The sequence below is a fragment of the Grammomys surdaster genome, unplaced genomic scaffold (assembly GCF_004785775.1).
Source record: "Grammomys surdaster isolate TR1022 unplaced genomic scaffold, NIH_TR_1.0 125179, whole genome shotgun sequence".
Lineage (NCBI taxonomy): Eukaryota > Metazoa > Chordata > Mammalia > Rodentia > Muridae > Grammomys > Grammomys surdaster.
Genome location: NW_021620071.1, coordinates 333,670 through 351,976, shown reverse-complemented (window position 1 = coordinate 351,976; position 18,307 = coordinate 333,670). Strand labels below are relative to the sequence as shown.

The following is an 18,307-nucleotide window of genomic DNA, read 5'->3' as shown; positions in this document are numbered from 1 at the left end:
AGTGCTGAAATTAAAGGTGTGCACCACCACTGCCCAGCCATATTTTTCTTTTGAAGCTTTTCACTGATTCTGTCATTAATAAAGAAGTAGTTGGTTGATATCTGTAATTTTAGCACTCTTAAGGCTGAGATGGGAGAACTGCATAATGGCCAGCTTGGGGCCTGCATATAGGCCTCAAATCTTAGCTACTTGGAAGACCAAAGTAGAAGAATCATAAGTTCAAGGCCAGCTTGGGTTACAGAGTGACCTCAGGGCCAGTCTGGGAAATTTAGTGAGACCTTATATCAAATAAAAGGTGAAAAGAGGCCTGGGGAGGTAACTCGGGCAGAGTATTGTTTGCTTAGCAAGGTTCTAATCCCCAGTACTGAACACTCCAAGGATGGAATGACATCAGGTACAACATACTGGTTTACCTGAACCCCAAGTGCCAAGTGGACACTTATAAACAACTTTAGTTGCTGTGTCCTATTGGTAAAAAAAGAAGCTCCCAGGTATTGGCCAGTAGGCTGCAGACTAATGGCTCCAAGACTTCAGGGTCCTCAGCCATATTCGGCCCCTTTAGGTGGTATTTACCTCCTTTAGGAATGGGGGGTTCCTAACAATGGGGGCTAAAGCTTGATATTGAAAGACCACCAGTTAGCCAGGCGGTGGTGGCGTACGCCTTTAATCCCAGTACTTGGGAGCCAGAGACAGGTGGATTTCTGAGTTCTAGGCCAGCCTGGTCTACCGAGTGAGTTCCAGGACAGCCAGGGCTACACAGAGAAACCCTGTCTTGAAAAACAAAAAAACAAAAAAACAATGAAAGACCATCAGTGCAAAGGGCCCACAGTGTGATAATCCAAGGGGAGCAGATAACAAGGCCTGACAGTGGGATGGGATGCCCAAACCGTGGGAAGAAGCAGGGAAGATGGGGCTGGGATGGTGGGACAGGGCTGATTACACCTCAGGGCATCTACTATCCAGGGATGGAGCTTCCACAGAATGGAACATATATAGAGGAGTAAGAGCTCATCAGTAAAATGATGAAAGGATATCTTCATTGTCAGGTTTTTATTTGCCTGTTATAATTTTGATATTATGTACATGTATATATATATATATATTGTTTTGTTTTTTGTAGAGGGCTCATCAACAGACCAAGCAAAGGCATACAAGGGGAGCCACAGCTACTGGGTAGAAGCAGAGCAGTGCTGGGCGAGCCAATCTTTGCTTTTTTTTGTCTGCTTTTATTTTTCATGGAGTGGGATCATCAAAGCTAACTGCTATAAAATGGAGAAACCACCTAGAGACTCAGACATCTGCCTACACGCTAGTGGCATATGGGAAAAGGGCAACGGCACAAACTTTCAAAGTCACGGTGTATTTACATTCCCAACGTGAGGAACAGGGGAAGGGACTGAGGACAAGAACTGGGGGCAGGCAGGGCTGCTAAGGGGTCTTGGGGTATGGTGGCAGCAGGGAGAAGCCTAGCCAGTGCCAGTAGGAAGAGGTGTGCCTAGCTCCAGCAGTGAGAGAAGCCACTTCGATGTTGTCTGGTGGGTATTGAAGGCAATATGAGTGTGTGTGTCCTGAAAGTTGGAATAGCAATGGGAAGAGCATGTGAACCTAGTGTGCTAAGGGGGTGGGAGACGACTCCAGGCTTTCCAGATGGCCTCTTCTACACAGGTGGCCAGCTTGCTCAGGTCCCCATCCTGATTAGATCAAAAATGGCAAAGAAAAGGGAGCAGATGGTGGGGAGAGAGGTTTGTCTCCAGTCAGGCTAGCTAGTCAGAAAGTGAGGACAGCTTCTCAGAGACAGCTCAGAGGACTCTTTTGCCTTCTCCCCCAAACTGTGGCCTCTCTGTCTAAATGGGTCAGCAAGGCAGCACCTGAAGATCCCTGATATGGGAGTGAACTGCCCCGAGCTGGGGCAAAGCAGCGTATGCCCAGGAAAGGGTGCAGCTGGGTTTTGGCAATAAAGAGGGTAGCAGGTGGTAAGAAAGAGACCCGAAGCCACAGTTCCTCTCCTCTGCTCCAGTCAAGTCTTCCATGCGCTGTGGAGAGAAGGAAGGACCTCGATCCCAAAGTCAGCAGGCCAGTGGCATGGTGCATTGGCCAGGTTCTCTTGGCCCTTGGTTCTCCTGCACCTTTGGCCCTGGGCCCAGCTTGGCCCTGGCTCATATGTATGGCTCTTGCTATTCTAAGGCTACTGCAGGATTGATAGGAGAGGTAGCCCCTGAGCTGTCATTGCCTCCTGCTGCCTCCTTCTCTTTCTTGCCACTGTACTGGCCGATGAAAGATCCATCCTCATTGAACTGGACGTCCACACTGCCCCCATAATCAGCCAGGCTGTCATCACTGCCTAGGGGTTTGATGTCTCCATTGAGAGATGGCTGGCTGCTGCCAAAGGCTTTCTCTTCATTGTCACTGTATGGAGAGAAGGTGGGGTGTGAGTAGATGTATTGCAGGACCCTAGCAGGTCACTCTAGTAGGTTCTGGACTTCTTTTATTTTCCTGTACATACAGGAAGTTTTGGGATTCATCTTAACACACTTCTAGGAGGTCAGGCTGTATGCATGATGCCACAGTGCCTGTACCTACTGCTGGAGTTTCTCTTGGGGTTAAAGGCAGCCAGAAGAGTTACAGGCAGCCAGCCCAGTAACTAGGGTCTTAACACAAGAATAGCTGGATAATATTGGCTTCTTCCTAAAAGGGTAACTGATGGACCACCGAAGGAAAAGTGGGGGTCCCTCCCTCCCTCCCCAGTTCCTGAGCTCTAACTGGACATCCCTACTGTCACATCTTACCTCTCCAGGGACCTGAAGCCACCCGAAGCACAGAAAAAAGAGAGGAGTTGAGTAAGAAGCAAAGGTCAAGCAGAGCTGGGCCAACCCCTACTTCTGCCCCTGCTTACCTGTACTCGCCGAAGGTCTCGTCTTTCATGGGCCGGGCCTCGGAATCTACCTGAGTGTCCTCCTTGTCCTTCACTACAGATATACCAGAGGAGTCAACTTCTGCCCACCCCCAGATTCTGGGTTGCTTTGTGCTAAGAGCCCCCAAGCACTGTCTTGAAAGCACTTAGAAACCTTCGGAGTGACCCACCCAACCCATGTGGATCCAGCTGCCACTGGTGTAGGCCTCTATGGCCCCAGCCTGGGAAGAAATCATCTTTGGGTTCTGACCTGCACCCCACCTCTATGACTATGCTTGTCATGCAACTCTCAAGTTTGGGCTTTTGGGATAAGGCGTTTTTTTCTTTACTTTCAGCTGTCTTACCCAAGCCTGCACATTTTCCAGGTTACCTGAGTATTTGCCGCCCTTACTGCGTTTGATGAAGCAGAGGATGAGCAGGATGAGGAGCAAGAGAATGATAGCGCTGACAAAGGCAATGAACCAGCCCTCGGAGGCAAAGCTACCTGTAGTAGAAACTCGCACAGGGCCTGAAAACGCAGAGCAGGAAGAAGACAAAGCCCAGGCCCTGGGATGAGCTATGCTGCCAACAGGCATGCTACATACCTAAGCCTAAGCAGCAGCTTCTAAGTTAAGGCATGGTGCTCAGGACCCATTTGAAGCTACAGGAAACTTTTGGGGTCAGGGGGTGCCACAGCAGCAGATGAGGAGAGGGGGAAGAGAGCCCTCTGTTGATGGTGTAGGAAAAGGTACACCAGGATTTCTGGGAGGCAAAAAAGTGGTTCATTGATGCTAGGGGCTGCATGCAACAAACCCAGCAGTGGTGCCCAAGGCTTCCTGGCAGAGGATGTGGCCCCAGTGCCTCACCAGTGCCATTAGTCTTCACAGCCATCTGGTGCAGGAGGATCTTCTCCTTCATCAGCTGGATCTCATATTTAGTGTCAGGCTGTAGGTTCCACTGTGTGTAGGAGCTCTGATTGTAGCTGACATACTGAGGCTGAAGCTGGTGATCAGGGCTCACTTTCCCTTCTGTACAGATGAGGCATGATGGCAGAGGGACTCAGCAGGGGGACTGGAGACACCTTAGGGGTAGGGAAAGAGCCTTAGCTCTCTACTCCAAGGATATCTCTGCACTCACCTGGCAAGGCTTTGAACAAGATATGGAACCTGAAATTGCACTGGCCCTCCCGAGGGACCCAGGAGACCACACTGTAGTTTTCACCTGCTGTGGCTGAGATGTTGCCAAAATCTGGCTTGCCTAGAGAATGTAGGAGCAAAGAGGGAACACAAGGCTCTTCAAAGGCCCACTCTCATGAGCTTAGCCTCCCAGTCAACCTCCTCCCTTGGTCAAGCACAGGATAACAAGACTAAAACCACCAAAACCCTTGCTTCAGCTCACCAAACATGGCCATGGTGCCTCCTTCACGCACAATGGCCTCACCAGGACCCTGCTGGGTGGTGGCCTGAAGCTGGAAGCGGTACTGTAGATCAGGGTTGAGGTTGGTGAGATTATGAGTCCGGAGCTCTGGGTCCGAAAGGTTGAAGAACAACTGCTCGTTGCTTTCCCCATCCACTGTGGAAAGAAGTAAGAGGCTGGCTTCAGTTACCATCTCAGAGACCTTTTCTAGGTCTCCCAGACTCCATACCAGGTACAGTGCACACACAGGGATGGTAAGAGAGCAGGTAGCCAGTGAGCACTCCATTGTGGCTGAGTGGTGGCTGCCAGTGCAGTAGCAGGCTAGTGTCCGACTGGCACTCCAGGTGTAATGCCTCAGGGTGGCCAGGCACTGTGGAAGTACAGAAGGGTAGAAGGTCCTCACCTGAGTCTAAGGAGAAGGGGCAGGGGGTGCACGTATAGGGTAGGGTGGCAGGCAGACTCACCTCCCTCTGGGGTGCTGAAGGTCCATTCACTTGCAGGCCCCAAGCCCCGCCCATTAAAGGCCTGTACCTCCACATGATAAGAGCTGTAAGGACGTAAACCACTGAGGATGGCACTGGTGGTGTTCGCAGGTACCACCATGTGGCTTTTGTGGACATGCCTCTTGCTGTGCTTTCTCTGACTGCCCTTCCACCAGTATGTTACCTGTTCAGAGGGCCAACAAACCTCATAAGGGTAGAAGTCATCGATCAAAAAGGACCTCCAATACATGTTCCTCATCACCCTTGTCATAGACCCTTCCTCCCCAACCCAAGAACTTTCAGAGGTGCTTCTCACAGACAACAGAATCCCCACCCTCAATACTATCACAATTCCTCTTTAGTTCTCCCCATATCCTGAATCCTTACATTGTATCCCCTGAGGTGGCCCTTAACCTGGGCCAAGTCCACAGGCCTCCACCTGACCAGCACAGTGCTTGAGTTGAAGATTGTGATGTCTTCAAGCTCAGGGCTCACCTGGGGGTCTGAAAACATCAAGTTATTTGGAGAAGACACAGGCCTTCACCTGAGCCAGCAAGTCAGACTCCTTCCCACAGGAAAGTGGGCTGCATGCCACGTGAGGGGCTATTTAGTGACAAGCGGGGCTCTCCAGGAAGAAAGTAGTAACTTACACAGAGAAACTACAAAAAAAAATCTTGACTGGGTGCTCAAAATTACCATTTGATGATGTTCCAGGCTCAAAGAAATCCACAAGGCATGGAAATTTGCTTTGGTAACTAGCTCTTAACTGACATGCTGGGACTGAAGTGAGTTGAATTCTTTTACATTTTAAAATATTTGTATATACATAATAAGATGTCTTGAAGATAAGTTCAAGTCTAAATCTACAGGGTTTCTCTCTGTGGCTGGGCTATCCTAGAATTCACATAGGGCATCCTCTAATTTCTGCCTCAGCTTCTGGAATGCCACACTTAACTTTATACTAATATGTATATAATTTAGATATAGTCTCATGGAACTCAGGCTGACTTCTAACTCTATATGTATTTGAGGATGGTCTTGAACTTCCAGTTCTCCTGCCACCACTACCTGTATGTTGAGATTACAGGTATACACAACAACCATGATAGCTTTATATGGTTCTGGGAATCCAATCTAGCCTTTGTGTGTGTCAGGCAAGCACTCTACCAAATGAGCTACACCCCAGCCTTATATATACTACACTATTTTTAGCAAGCTTGTGTTTTCACTGATCCAACACAAAAAGTCAAGTGTGGAATTTCCCACTTTGGGTGCCATGTTTTAGCTCCTGGATCATCTCAGAGTTGGGATTTTCTGATGAGGGATAGTCAGCCTACACCACACACTCCCTGGACCAGAGACAAGAAATGCTGCCAAACATAGTGCTGGTTCACTCAACTGCTATTTGTGCTAATGGCAAAGGTGCAGCAATTTGAGCTGTGCAGAATTTCATAACATCACAGTATCTATGGTAAAGCATGTCCTTGCTTGTAAGAATTGTACACTGAATCACTGAGGGGTGGGGGCTGGCAGTGGCAAATGGAGTGAAATACACATGTGCACAGGATGACATGCATGAAGATTCCAATCCCTAGCCCTCAAACCCTGGGATGTGGTCCAGGCTCACTCCAATACTCACAGTCTTCCCCTGAATAGCCAATGGTGACCTGGGGCTCAGGGCCCTTGCCCTGGTTGTTCACTGCCTGGACTTTGATCTCATAAGGCACAAATGTGGAAGTGTTAGACACCACCAGGAAAGGGTCGCTCACGGTCTGTTCCTTCCAGGTCTCCTGCTTGCCCCGTGGACGCCACTGTACACGGTACTGAATCTGGGGGGCATTCCAATCCATCCACCGAAGAGGCTGGAGGAGGCCAGTAGATAAGAAGACCATCAGTCAAGAGCTCCCATCTTCTGTGCCTTGTTCCCCAGCCCAGATATACCCCAGGCATTGGCTTCCTCTTTAGTATAGCCAAAGGACAGCAAATAGCTGGGTTCTGGCTTTGTGTCCACAATGCAGATCAGAGTAGGTATCCTCACCTTCCATGTGATGACCATATTGTTGGTCTCATTCCCTTCCCCTCTCACATCCACAGGGTTCTTCTCTGGGGCTGGAAAATAATGTGTCAACCTATCAGTGCTGCAGCAAGGACAAGGAACAAATGGCCCATTCTGGCTCCTGAAGCAACAAGCAAGCAGCCCCAAGAGTGCAGCAAAGACCTCCTTGTTGCCCCTGGAACTCTGGAATCAGGGGGCATGGGCACAGCATGCCTTCTTTACACCCTATCCACAAAACCCGGGGCCCAGCGACTGCCACTCCTTTCAGGTGATCTAGGAGAGGGTGCTGCCTTGGCTTACCTGCCTCAGGTGTGACCACAGTCTCAGAGACAGGGCTGGGTTCTCCAGGACCATATTTGTTAATAGCAGTGACCCGAAAGGTGTAGTGGACATATGGGGACAGCTTGAGGGTAGTAGAGGTCTGATTTCCTGGCACCTTGCCCAGACTGAACCATTTCTCAGGAGCCATTTCCTTGTCTTCAAATTCAATGTCATACTCTGCCAAGAAGCAAATCCACAGTGGAGTAATGAGCATATAGTGTAGTTTAGTGGGGAGGTTAATTGGGTGTTAGGTGCTATGAAGGAACACAAGCCCCCTGGAAAACAAGTATGTGCTTTAATGAAGCAGGCCCTCCTGTGGCTATGGTTCTGGGAGAGAGGAGGATCTGAGGAAGAGGTACAGCTGGCAGGAGCAATGCAGGGGATGCCACACTCTGGTCTCTTACTCTCAATGGGAGAGTTGTGGTCTTCAGCAGGTCTCCAAGACAAGTGCACCTGGCTCTGCTTCAGCAGGTGGCGGTTGGACAGCTCCAGGTGAGGCACTGGCCCAGGGCTCCCTGAGGATCACAAAAGGTGGATTCTCATGGAAGGTAGATTGTCTAGCCTCCTCAACAGCCATCCATCCACATGCCCCCACCTCCAACTCAGAATGTCCAGCAATAAGAGGGAGCATAGGCACAGTGTGTCAGAAGATAGGTACCCTTTGTACCTAACTCTATATTAGGACTTACCCACCACTAAGAGCTGTGCCCTGCTCTCCACTTCATCCAGTTCAGTGCTAGCCACACAACTGTAGTTGCCCTGGTCACTGTAGTCCAGACTCTGGATGACCAGTTGCCCATCTTCTATGAAATACCTAGAGGTAGGGACATACATGCCCCTTAGCTAGTGGCAGATGAACCACTTTCTGCCATTCTTGACCCTTTCCCTTGTCCCACCATGGACTTCCTCCTCTAAGGAGGAGTACCTCCTGCCAGGACAAGGCTAGGAGGTCTGACTCCCAGTTTTTCTCACTCTGCTCCCTTCTACCTAGCCCAGTTTAGGATTGAGGCCCCTCACTTGTCACTGTCTCCACGTTCCTGGAGGTCTCTCCCATCTCCACGCCAAGTGATGCTGGCCTGCAAAGAGGGGTCAAAGGAGGCCTGGCACGTGAATGTCACCCTTGCACCTTTCTTCTCAATTGCGCTCCGGGGCCCCTGTGTGATCTGGGTTGCTTCTGAGGGGAACAAAGTGGAGGGGAGGTCACTTTGATGTTCTCCACAGACTTTGACCCTACCTCTCAGGAAGTCTGACAGTCATGTGTGCTCATCATCTAACCTTTAACTTGTAGGTTGGCCAAAATGGTCACATTGTTCTGGTCATTGGCAGCCTGGCAGAAATAGCGTCCAGTGTCATTGGCCTGGAGGTCTCTGATGCCCAGCGTTCCATTGGCATAGGGGAAAAATCGTTCATCCTGAAGCACTGTGGTTCCTTCTTCATCCAGCCTAGAGCAAGCAGAGGGCCTGGCTTAGACTAACCAGCTTAGCCTCCCTGCCCTCCTGGGATCTTTAGATGAGAAGATAGCTTAAAAGCCTCCATAGAATGGGCACTCACCACTGGACACTGGGAACAGGAGCTCCAAAGGCTTTGCACAGCAAGTAAGCAGTACTGCCCTCAACTGCCATGTATGTCTGATTGTCTTTTGTTAGGATCCTGGCTGGCAGCTCTAGGGAAAGAATAATCTCAGGAGACAGGGTAGGTCTAGAGGTCCCAAGTATAGGAGAATCCAGTAACTCCCAAGATGACACACACAGACCCTTAGGAACAATGTTTATTGGCTTCTTAATTCTAGGCTGTCCCTTTCAGCATTGGTTAAATGGTCTCATTAGCCTTGTATGCACTTCAGCCACCAGGATTCTACCAAGTATTGAAGGCTCAAAGAGTAGTTAGCATCTTCCCCAAAGCCTTCCTTGCCCAGCCCCAAATCTCCCTGAGTATCTGTGACAGAAGTCATCAGACTATCCTGGGTTACATCTTGCCCAGGGTACACCTCTGCTCAGACATGATGACAAGACCCTGCCAATTCTAAGACTCCCACTCCCAAGTATTGTAAGAATGGAATGGAGTGAAGACCTTAGAAAGGAGCAAGGCAGCCCCAAGGAACTATGCCCCAACCAGCTGCTGGCTGAGTAGTTTTGGTGGCCGGAAGGACAGACTGGGAGCTATGAGGCAAGGGTAAGCAGATGGGTGGGAGGAAAGAAGGGACAGAGGGAAGGAAGGAAGGCATGAGATAAGGTCACTGCACTCACGAACAACATAGATGTAGGCATTGGCTAGCAGGACCCCGTGCTGGTTGCGGGCTTCACACTGGGTCACCATTGTGTCACTTGGTTGCATGTTACTCAGGATCAGAGACCCCTGTTCAATCCGGTACTTCTGGTCCTTGTTCACCTCTGTATGTAATAGGCAGGACCCAAAGGCTCAGGTCAGAACATTGAGCTTTGCTGAAAGCTCTCCTCACCCTTCTCATCGTCCCCCTGAAGTTTTCCTGTACTCCCTACACACCCAACCACTGCTGAAGCCCTGCTTACTCTCCATAGGCATTCCGTTGATTCTCCATGTGACCTCTGGTTGGGGCCTGCCCTGGACTTGGCAATCTAGGCGGGCAGTCTCTCCTGGCCCATACAAATGGCTCTGGGGCTTCTGCAGCCAGTATGGGGCAGCTGAGCAGGAGGAAAAAGCAGTCTGAGCCTGAAGCCTGCTCTGGCCCTAAGTGCAGGCCCTGCCTTCTCCTGTGACAGTGAACTTTGCAGGTCATCAACCCTGAAAGCCATTCTGAGGAGCCTGTAGTAGCTGGGAAAAGATGTACCATGCCCATACCTTCCACAGTGACATAGTAGGCATGCCGGGCACTGCCCAGTGAGTTCTCAGCAAGGCAGGTATACTCGCCATCATCCTCCTCTCCCACATCGAGTAGTTGCAGAGTCTTATTGTGATTTTGGTAGATGACACGGTCTGTTGGCATAGGGTCACTGGGGTGCAGCCACTTGATGGTGGGTGTAGGGCTGCCCAGGGTCACAGTGCCAAAGGAGAAGAAAAGGGAGAGACAACAAAACCACTCAGTCCTGAGGCATAAACCTGTTGGGGGCCACCAAGCATCAGCCCTCCACCCTAGAAGCTCACACTCACAATCCCTCAGCAATGCACTCTAGGATCAATGACTGGCCCTGCAAGGCCACCAGGTGGCTGCTGGAGTTTGTGGGGAAGAGCAGACGTGGCTTCCGGTCAATCATGCTGTTGGCTACCAGGAGAAAAAGAGTGAATCATCAGACTTGGAGAAAATGAACATCCCAGAGAGGCCCTAGGCCTCTGCTTGCTCCTATGTTAAAAAGGATGGCTCAATGGTAGAAAGTTTGCCTAACATTCCAGAAGCCCTGGGTTCCAGAAAAATAAAAAGATGCCCCACAGGTGTGGTGGCCACATTAGCATCCATTTATGAATTTAAGGCAGACGAATCATAAGTTCAAGGCTAGCTTGGTCTACGGAGTGAAACTATTATTTTAAAGTGTGTCCTAGCAACATGCGGTAACATATGACTCCAATCCCAGCACCTGGGAAATAGAAGCAGGCAGATTTCTGTGAGTTTGAGACCATTCTGATCTGCATAGCAAGTTCCAGGCCACCCAGGGCTACAGAGTGAGTCTCTGTCTGAAACAAATAAACCAACAAACAAAACATATCCACCCATCTCTGCCTTCACCACATCGGAAGGGGTCTTAGTGGATACAGTTGAGAGCCATGTTGCCTTTGAGGACATTTGTGGTTGTGTGCCCCTTTTCTTGGGGGCCAGGCTGGAAGTAAAGAAAAGAGTGGGATAGGGTTATCAAAGCTTCTGGGACTCACTGGGCTTGACCCGGAGGTCTATAGGTTCCTTTTGAATGATGGTTCGGGTGCCAGGGAAGTGAGCATTGCAGATGTAGTCTGAATGATTGTCTGAGGTAAGCACATTGGCAAAATATAGGTCTCCATTCTGGCCCATGGACACCCGCTCGTCTTGTTTGATGTGTAAAATCTCTGCAGAAGAAGAGACAAGGAGATGGAGGTGGGAATCTGTTGGAGAAGCCGCCCCCCCCAGCCCCTATGTTCCAGGCAGCAGCTCCTTCTGACACCCACTGCTGTTCATCCAGTAGATCCTAAGTGGGGCTGCACTGGGTGGAGGGTTGCAAGGCAGAACTACTGATTCTCCTTCCTCCACTTCCACAGGTTTTACAGTCTCCTTTGGCCACTTGGGAGCACCTAGAAAGGACAGAGACTGGCATTATCATCTTGATCAAAACAGTTGAAGACAGGAAGGAGAGACAGGGGAGGTCACGGTGATTCACAAGGGCATGAAGGGGGGCAGGTGGAAGTTCATATAAAGGGAGGCAAAAATTCTGGATATTTCTGAGGCTCATAGTGGGGATGGAGGCCCCACAGCAAAGAGATGGTAAGCAGGAGGCCAACTGACCAAAAAGGGTTAATTCACCATGATTCTCAGCTCTCCTACCCACCCTGAGGAAAGGACAAGAATGGTTGGGGGAGGCTGAGGTGCAGCTGTGGGGGAAGGGAGCTACGGAGGGATGCAGGAGCCACAGACCCTTCCATCATCTTGACACAGGAAACCATGGCAACGGTTCCCAAGGTAACTGAAGAAGAGAGTGCTTCAGGAAGCAGAAAACTCAGTGAGGATGGAATCCAGAGGGAAAACCCCAGGGAAAGGGTGACACATATAAAGAGACAGCTCTAGAAGCAGGAACCAGGAAAGAGAGATGGAAAAGCCAAGTTAGAGATGCAAAAGGGGTGGAAGGCAGCAGAGACCAAAGTGGGAAAATCAAGAAAAGATAAATGGCAGATATGGCAGAGATAAGCTAAATAGTGGAAGAAGAAACCCCAGGCAGAAACAGCAGCTACAAAGGCCAAGCCAGGGAGTGACTCAGACAGAGACAGGTTGGCAGAGAGGAAGGCAAAGTAGACCCTGGGGCAGTCACCCACCCATTCAAGCCAGTCCATGCCCCCAGCCCACCAGCATCGATCACAAGTTAGGCACCAAGAAGTAGAAAGAAGGGGCAATGAGGTAACAAGAAGTTCAGGCCCCCACTCAGCTCCCAGGATCTAAGGACCTTCCTTTCAGGTACCCCAAGCCCTTCCTGGCCCTGCTGTGCTTCGCACCCTCGGCCACGAGCTGAATCTCATGTGACATGGCAGTTCCTAGCTTATTGCTGGCATAGCATCGATAGATGCCCTGAAACCTCTGGGCAAAGCTGTTGTTGCCTTCGATGGTGAAGGAGCCAGAATAGGGTGCCTCATGCACCACTACACCCAATTCTTCCTTGGGTTTGAAGTGGATGCCATCTTTCGTCCAGCGGAATCTGTGGGCAGAGCATAGATAAGAGATTCTAGTACTCAAAACATGCTGCAACATGATAAGAGTGAGTGTTCCTGAAGCCAGGGAACCCCAGCTGGTAGGCCCAGAGTGGACAGGGACTTGGAGTCACAACCCATATCTGAGGCTTCTAGACTCAGAAGTTAGGTGACCCAGGGAGGCCTGAGGACTAGAGGCTGAGGTCAGCTGTCATCAACAGTGGGTTAGAGAGTGGGGGTCACTTACTCCACTTGGGGTCTGCCTCTGGCTTCACATTTGAGGCTTATGTCATCTGTTGGGAAGACAACCAGGCGCCGTGGAGACTGTTCTGTGATGACAGGTGGCTCTAGCACTGGAGACAAAATAAGAAAAATGGGGAAATTTATATCTGGTTGATACCATGGCCTCAACCTCTGTCTCAACATGAGGATAGCAGGGCACTTAGGAAACCCATGGCCAGTGAGCATATGTGGAAAAGGAGAAGCTAATAGATACAGGGAGTCAGAAATGGATACTTGAAGAACAGAAAAGAGATACCATAGAAGTTAGAGAAAGGAGAAAGAGTCAGACAGGGACAGAAAGAGAAACAAAGACAGAAAAAGACAAAGGCACAGAGAGAATAGTCTATGGCCATATTACCCCAAATGAATCTGATCTGGGAAGCTAAGTAGGTCTGGTTAGTACTTGGATAAGAGAGATAAAAAGAACAAAAAGTCAAGAGAGACAACAAAAAAACAGAGAAAGCAAAAAGGGCAACTCCAGCCAGGCTGTGGTGGCACATATCTTTAACCCCAGCACTCGAGGGGCAGAAGCAGACAGATCTCTGGGTTCCAGGGCAACCTGATCTACAGAGTTCCAGGACGGCCAGGGCTATATGGAGAAATCCTGTCTTTTATACCCCCCCCAAAAAAGAAAAGCAATTCCTAGTGGGAAGAGATAGCACCAGAGTGACAGCAATAGACAGAAACAGTGTGAGAATGACAGAAATTCCAACAGAAGCAGAGACAGAGCAAAGATGCTAAACTCAGGTGAGAGAATAAGCCAAGAGGAGCCTCTGGATTGAGTTAAAGGGACAAGAGACAAGGAACCCCAACCATACCCACTTACAGCACTACAGGAAAAGTAAGTATTCTCCAGTATACAGAACAAAGGTGTGCTGGCTCAGCCTAAGGCCTCCCCCTCCTTGTATGTAGCTTTAAGTATGCTCTCCCACTCCTCCAACTTACCATGGTGTCCTTTATCTGAGAATCCAGACAGCAAGGGAGAGAAGGGAGAGAAATGCTGAGAGCAGTCCCAATGGGGTCTGATGGCAGGAGGAGAAGCATGCTGGAGCAAACTCCCATGGAGAAGAGACATGGAAAGGTTATGGAAATTCAGGGGCACTGGACAGAACCCCTGGATGGCACAATGTCCAACAAGAATGGCTTCACCAGATACAGCCTCAGGATTTGTAGGTCCAGAAATACAGAACTTTTGTCTTTAGTAAAGGGTGTTGTTATAGCCCCTGGCAAGGTTGAGTAAGGACCACAGAATTAAACTCTTCTCCCAAGATGCCTTGGAAGATTTGGAGGCAGACAGCCTGGCAACTGGCGCCCTCCCCTGCTCCAGCCCACTTCCCTCCTAATCCAATTAGTGCAGCTCAGTGTTTTCAATTAGGAAGGCCCAGCCTTCAGAGCCTGGCGCCCCTCCTCCTCAAGCCCTCCCAAAGGCCCTGCCAGCATCTGAGTCTCCATAGCCCTCATGACCCGCACCAGCCATCCTTCTTCCTTCCTCCCAGGAAACCACCAAGCTCCCTGGGGCAGAGGAGCTGCCCCATCCCCAGGACTCAACTGAGCCATAAAGGGATGGAGAAAGGGGAGAGGAGGGAACAAGAACACTGGGTTGGCTCTAAAAGCTTTGTCTCTGCAGACTTTAGCTTCAGCATAAGGCTCCCAGAAGAGAAAAAGGGACTCCGTAGGAACAACACAGAGGTCTATGATCTGGGGAGGTGCCAATCTGAGAGCAAGAGAGTGACAGCAGTGACAGAATAAGGGGAATCAATTCAGTGGAAGAAACAAGAAGAGAGACAAAGGAGCCTGGAGAGGCTGGCAAAGGAAAGATGGAGGGCAGGTCTTAATACGTAGACAGCATGTCTGCCTGCTACATCATTTCAGAGTCAGTACCAAAGACTGCTCATTGCCCAGGACAGCCTCAGAGCTGCACTTGTCTCTGGCATAGTTATCTGTCTTCACTGCCACATCCTTTTTCTAAATTCACCCTGCCCCCACGACATAAGAGACACACCCAGTAAGATGGGCCATCTGGCAACAGGGCAGGCTGATACCCAGCATAAGGCCTTGGCATTTTAGGTTAGGAAGCAGATCTTGAAAAGCAAGTGAAAGACAGAGAAGGAAGAAGGACCACTATATGTCTACGAATGTGCAAAATTTAGGGTCTGGCACATGTGTGGATATCCTCAAATGTGCATATCCAGTATCTGTTGGTGTATATGTGTATACCTGGGCCTTAATAGAACACATGTGCAGGCTTGTCTGTGTGTGCTTGCATCTCAGTGCACAGTGCTGTGCTATACAGCCCCCATGTCTGGACAGACAATTGCTCCTTGATTTCTGTGTAGATAACTGTTCCTTTAAGTGTAAATCACCAGTGTGTATTTCTGTTGGTGTGTGCCATTCCATTCATATCTCTGCATCTAGTTGGAACAAGTGTCTGTTTCATATTTCCAGCACACTTTATGTCCCTAAGCATCTCTGAAGGATAAGGAATGGGTGTAGGGATCTCTATGTGAGTGTCTAAGGTGCCTTAACCTCTGTGCCATCAATCTCTCTCTTCACCTCCTCCAAAGTTTGCTATACCCTGATGTCAAGTGCCTCTCAAGTTCACCTCTCTTGGCTCCTATCCCATTCTTGGCAGTCTTCCCCATCCCTGCTCTGGAGCTTGCCTTTCTTTATGCCCAGGTTCAGAGATAAAGATAGCAAAGTGGACAAAGATTAAAACCTAGTAACTCAATATGCATAAACACCATCATATATGGTACTCTCTGAAATGCTTTCCTACAGGATGACAACCACTTAGTGCAGTGTGCCTACGACTTTTGCTGAAACTTGGGCAGAAATCTCATCACAGTAAACATACCCTTCATATGTAAACATGCTCTACTCACCCATATACCTGTACACCCATCCTACTACAAAGAAACATTATAGGCAAATACCTGTACATCTTCACAAACCTGACCTCTAAATAAGTTAAAGTGACTCACAAACTTACTGAAATAGGAAATTAAAATTATATCTAACAACAGTCATCTACTCAGTTATAACACACACATCATGCCGGGCGGTGGTGGCGCACGCCTTTAATCCCAGCACTTGAGAGGCAGAGGCAGGCGGATTTCTGAGTTCGAGAGTTCGAGGCTAGCCTGGTCTACAGAGTGAGTTCCAGGACAGCCAGGGCTACATAGAGAAACCCTGTCTCGAAAAAAAAAATGAAAACACACGCACGCACACACGCACGCACACACACACATCATGCACACACACAAATGAGCAAGCCAAGTCTAAAGCCTAGTTCCACTCTACAGCTACACTCTACAATAGCCACACACTTACCTGTGATAGCCATCCAAGAATCACAGACATATGTTCCAGCCCTTTCCCAATGCCTACAAATAATTACATCCCCAGAAGAATTCAGAAAGCTGTTGAGTCAAGACCAGGTGTTTTCAAGGTGTCTTTTTCTGACTCAGTTAACAGACAAGACTACCCAGAGTCTAAGAAGGGAAAAAGCTGCGATAGGACTGCCCATTCTCCTAGCTTCCATATCCATAGTGTGTGTTCAGAGAGAATGGAAGCAGAGAAGAGAGTGGGTTTGGAAAGGGTGTTCATGCTAAAGGAGAGCAGAGTAAAGGGTCCAGAAAGGATGTCTTTTGCACAGTCTGCTGTCGGTGATGCTGCAGGCACATACGTTCCTGTCCATGGTGCTGACACTCCCCATGCTTTCTTCCTGACCCTTCTAAAAGTAAAGAGAGTCCTGGGTAACTCTTGCCTACCTCGTGCTACAGAAGTGAGGGCTAAAAATGGGGAGAAAGTGAAGGTAAAAGATAAAGAAGAGCTCATCAAAGCAGCAGTAAGAGGTGCTGAAGCTCCCTTTAGTTACTCACATTCGTCAGGAATCTGTATGAGCAGGCAGGGGCTGCAGAGGAGGAGAGGCCACAAGTACCACAGCACCACGACCATCTTCCTGTCAGCTCAGCAGTTTGGTGCAGCACAACTGGCCAGATTCCACTCACCCTCCCTCTGGTGGTTTCCAGTAGTAGCTGCCGATGGGGGGGGGCACTGAGAGAAGGGAGGAGGGAAGGTGGGGGAGAAGAGAGGAAGAGAGTGGATGGGGCAGCCATTAGTGACTAACATCCAGGCCCAGATCTTGGCCCCACAGTCAGCTAGCTAACCTACCCTCCCCCACCACCATTTTGCTCCTCCTTACTCTTTACACAAGCAATTCCACCTTGGAAGGAGAAACCTTTAAGAGACCACCTTGATTGGGACTCCAGATTCCCTTTCATTTCCTTCTTTTGGTTTGTGCCTTTCTGCCAGCTGCCTCTCCAGCACCAACTCGTTACCACAGTTAATTCCCCTGTGGGTACCATCACGGTATGTGTGTGTTGATATACCTGTAAGCAGGTGTCCAAGGGCCTGTGCATAGATGCAGATCTGCATGTGGGGGGTATTTATGTGAGTATGCACGCATACATTGATGTGTGTGTAGAGGAATCAGTGTGTTGCTATTAGCTTTTTGTGTGTTTGAAAATACCTGTGAAGGATGAATCCCTGTGACTCTAACTTGCACACATGAATGTAAAGAATGTTCCTTGTAGTTCCATTGTTATCATTCCAAAAGCTGACTGATCCCTAAGAGCTATTTGCATCTATAACCTGGAGGCTTGGGGAACAGGGTAGGAAAGGAGAAGATGGGCCCAAGATAGTTGCATTTCGTTAAACAGAGTCAAAGAAAAAAAAGAATGAAAGAAAAAGAGGATGAAAAATAAAGACTGTTCTTAAGAACTGGGAGAAAGAAAAGGGAAAAAAAAATTTCCTTGCTACTCTTCAGCCCCCAGAGGGCAACATTGGGAGCTATGTCCTTCCTATTGCTACATGTTCCAGGCCAGGGCCATGGAAAGTTCTGGGACATTTCCCAAGACACTTCTCATGTTTGGTAGTCTCAACACCTGGTTCTTTTGTTGAGTCTTCAGAATCAACTGCTAGATACATCCACTTCAAGCCTGAGTCATTCTAAGTATGTTTCCCTGAATGTAGTGGGACCCAGAGACTTGGGATCCAGACAAGGATCAGGAGAAGAAAACAGGATGCTTTGACACAATAAAAGACATGAAAAAGGAAAAGGTGATTATCAAACAAACATTCAGACAAAGGTAACTGAGCCCTAGTCTGGATGTTCTCAATAAATTCATCCAACCAGAATCTTATCAAAGTAGAGTGCCTCATCTAGAATACCTAAGTTTCAAAAGCAAGTAAGTGGGGCCAATAAGATGGTTCCATGGGTAGAGATGCTTGCTACCAAGCCAGATAACATGAGTTTGTTCCCTGAAGCCTACATAATGTAAGGAGAAAACTGATTTGAACAAATTCTTCTCTGATCTCCAAGTAAGCATCCTTGGATTAACATAGAAATTAATTATAAAAGAAAGATTAAAACACCCAAAAGGAAGGCCCAAAGTCCTAGAATGTCATGTTAAAGCATCTGAACTCCATCAGGAGGCAGCCAGGAGTCCCAAATCAATTTCA

General features: G+C 48.9%; 1 protein-coding gene across 8 annotated transcripts; it reads right to left on the bottom strand.

Annotated features, from left to right (window-relative positions):
• Positions 1-1,035: 1,035 nt before the first annotated feature.
• L1cam (L1 cell adhesion molecule) lies at positions 1,036-16,837 on the bottom strand. 8 transcript variants are annotated; one of them, XM_028785332.1, is made up of 28 exons: positions 16,666-16,837; positions 13,730-13,744; positions 12,750-12,855; positions 12,311-12,510; positions 11,276-11,398; positions 11,006-11,176; positions 10,292-10,403; positions 9,983-10,167; positions 9,694-9,825; positions 9,412-9,555; positions 8,717-8,828; positions 8,441-8,607; positions 8,183-8,339; positions 7,855-7,979; positions 7,570-7,680; positions 7,145-7,342; positions 6,827-6,897; positions 6,428-6,650; positions 5,176-5,291; positions 4,771-4,972; positions 4,554-4,676; positions 4,289-4,462; positions 4,028-4,147; positions 3,757-3,918; positions 3,282-3,419; positions 2,894-2,966; positions 2,787-2,798; positions 1,036-2,406 (listed from the first exon to the last, which is right to left on the bottom strand). In XM_028785332.1, exons 1-28 carry the CDS (start codon positions 16,739-16,741, stop codon positions 2,175-2,177), a joined length of 3,780 nt encoding a protein of 1,259 aa, XP_028641165.1. In that variant the 5' UTR covers positions 16,742-16,837; the 3' UTR covers positions 1,036-2,174. The 8 variants fall into 8 exon arrangements, with proteins under 8 accessions (XP_028641165.1, XP_028641166.1, XP_028641169.1 ...); XM_028785333.1 differs by lacking the exon at positions 2,787-2,798; XM_028785336.1 differs by lacking the exon at positions 3,282-3,419.
• Between the last annotated feature and the right edge of the window lie 1,470 nt (positions 16,838-18,307).

What these genes read in the sequence shown, in the direction of transcription:
- L1cam (XM_028785332.1), bottom strand. Translation starts at nt 16,741, where the DNA reads ATGGTCGTGGTGCTGTGGTACTTGTGGCCTCTCCTCCTCTGCAGCCCC. An exon ending in AGACCTCCGGGTCAAGCCCA is followed by an intron (nt 10,404 to 11,005) that starts GTGAGTCCCAGA and finishes TTCTCCTGGTAG; the next exon opens with CCAACAGCATGATTGACCGG. An exon ending in GCCACCTCAGGGGATACAAT is followed by an intron (nt 4,973 to 5,175) that starts GTAAGGATTCAG and finishes CCCTCTGAACAG; the next exon opens with GTAACATACTGGTGGAAGGG.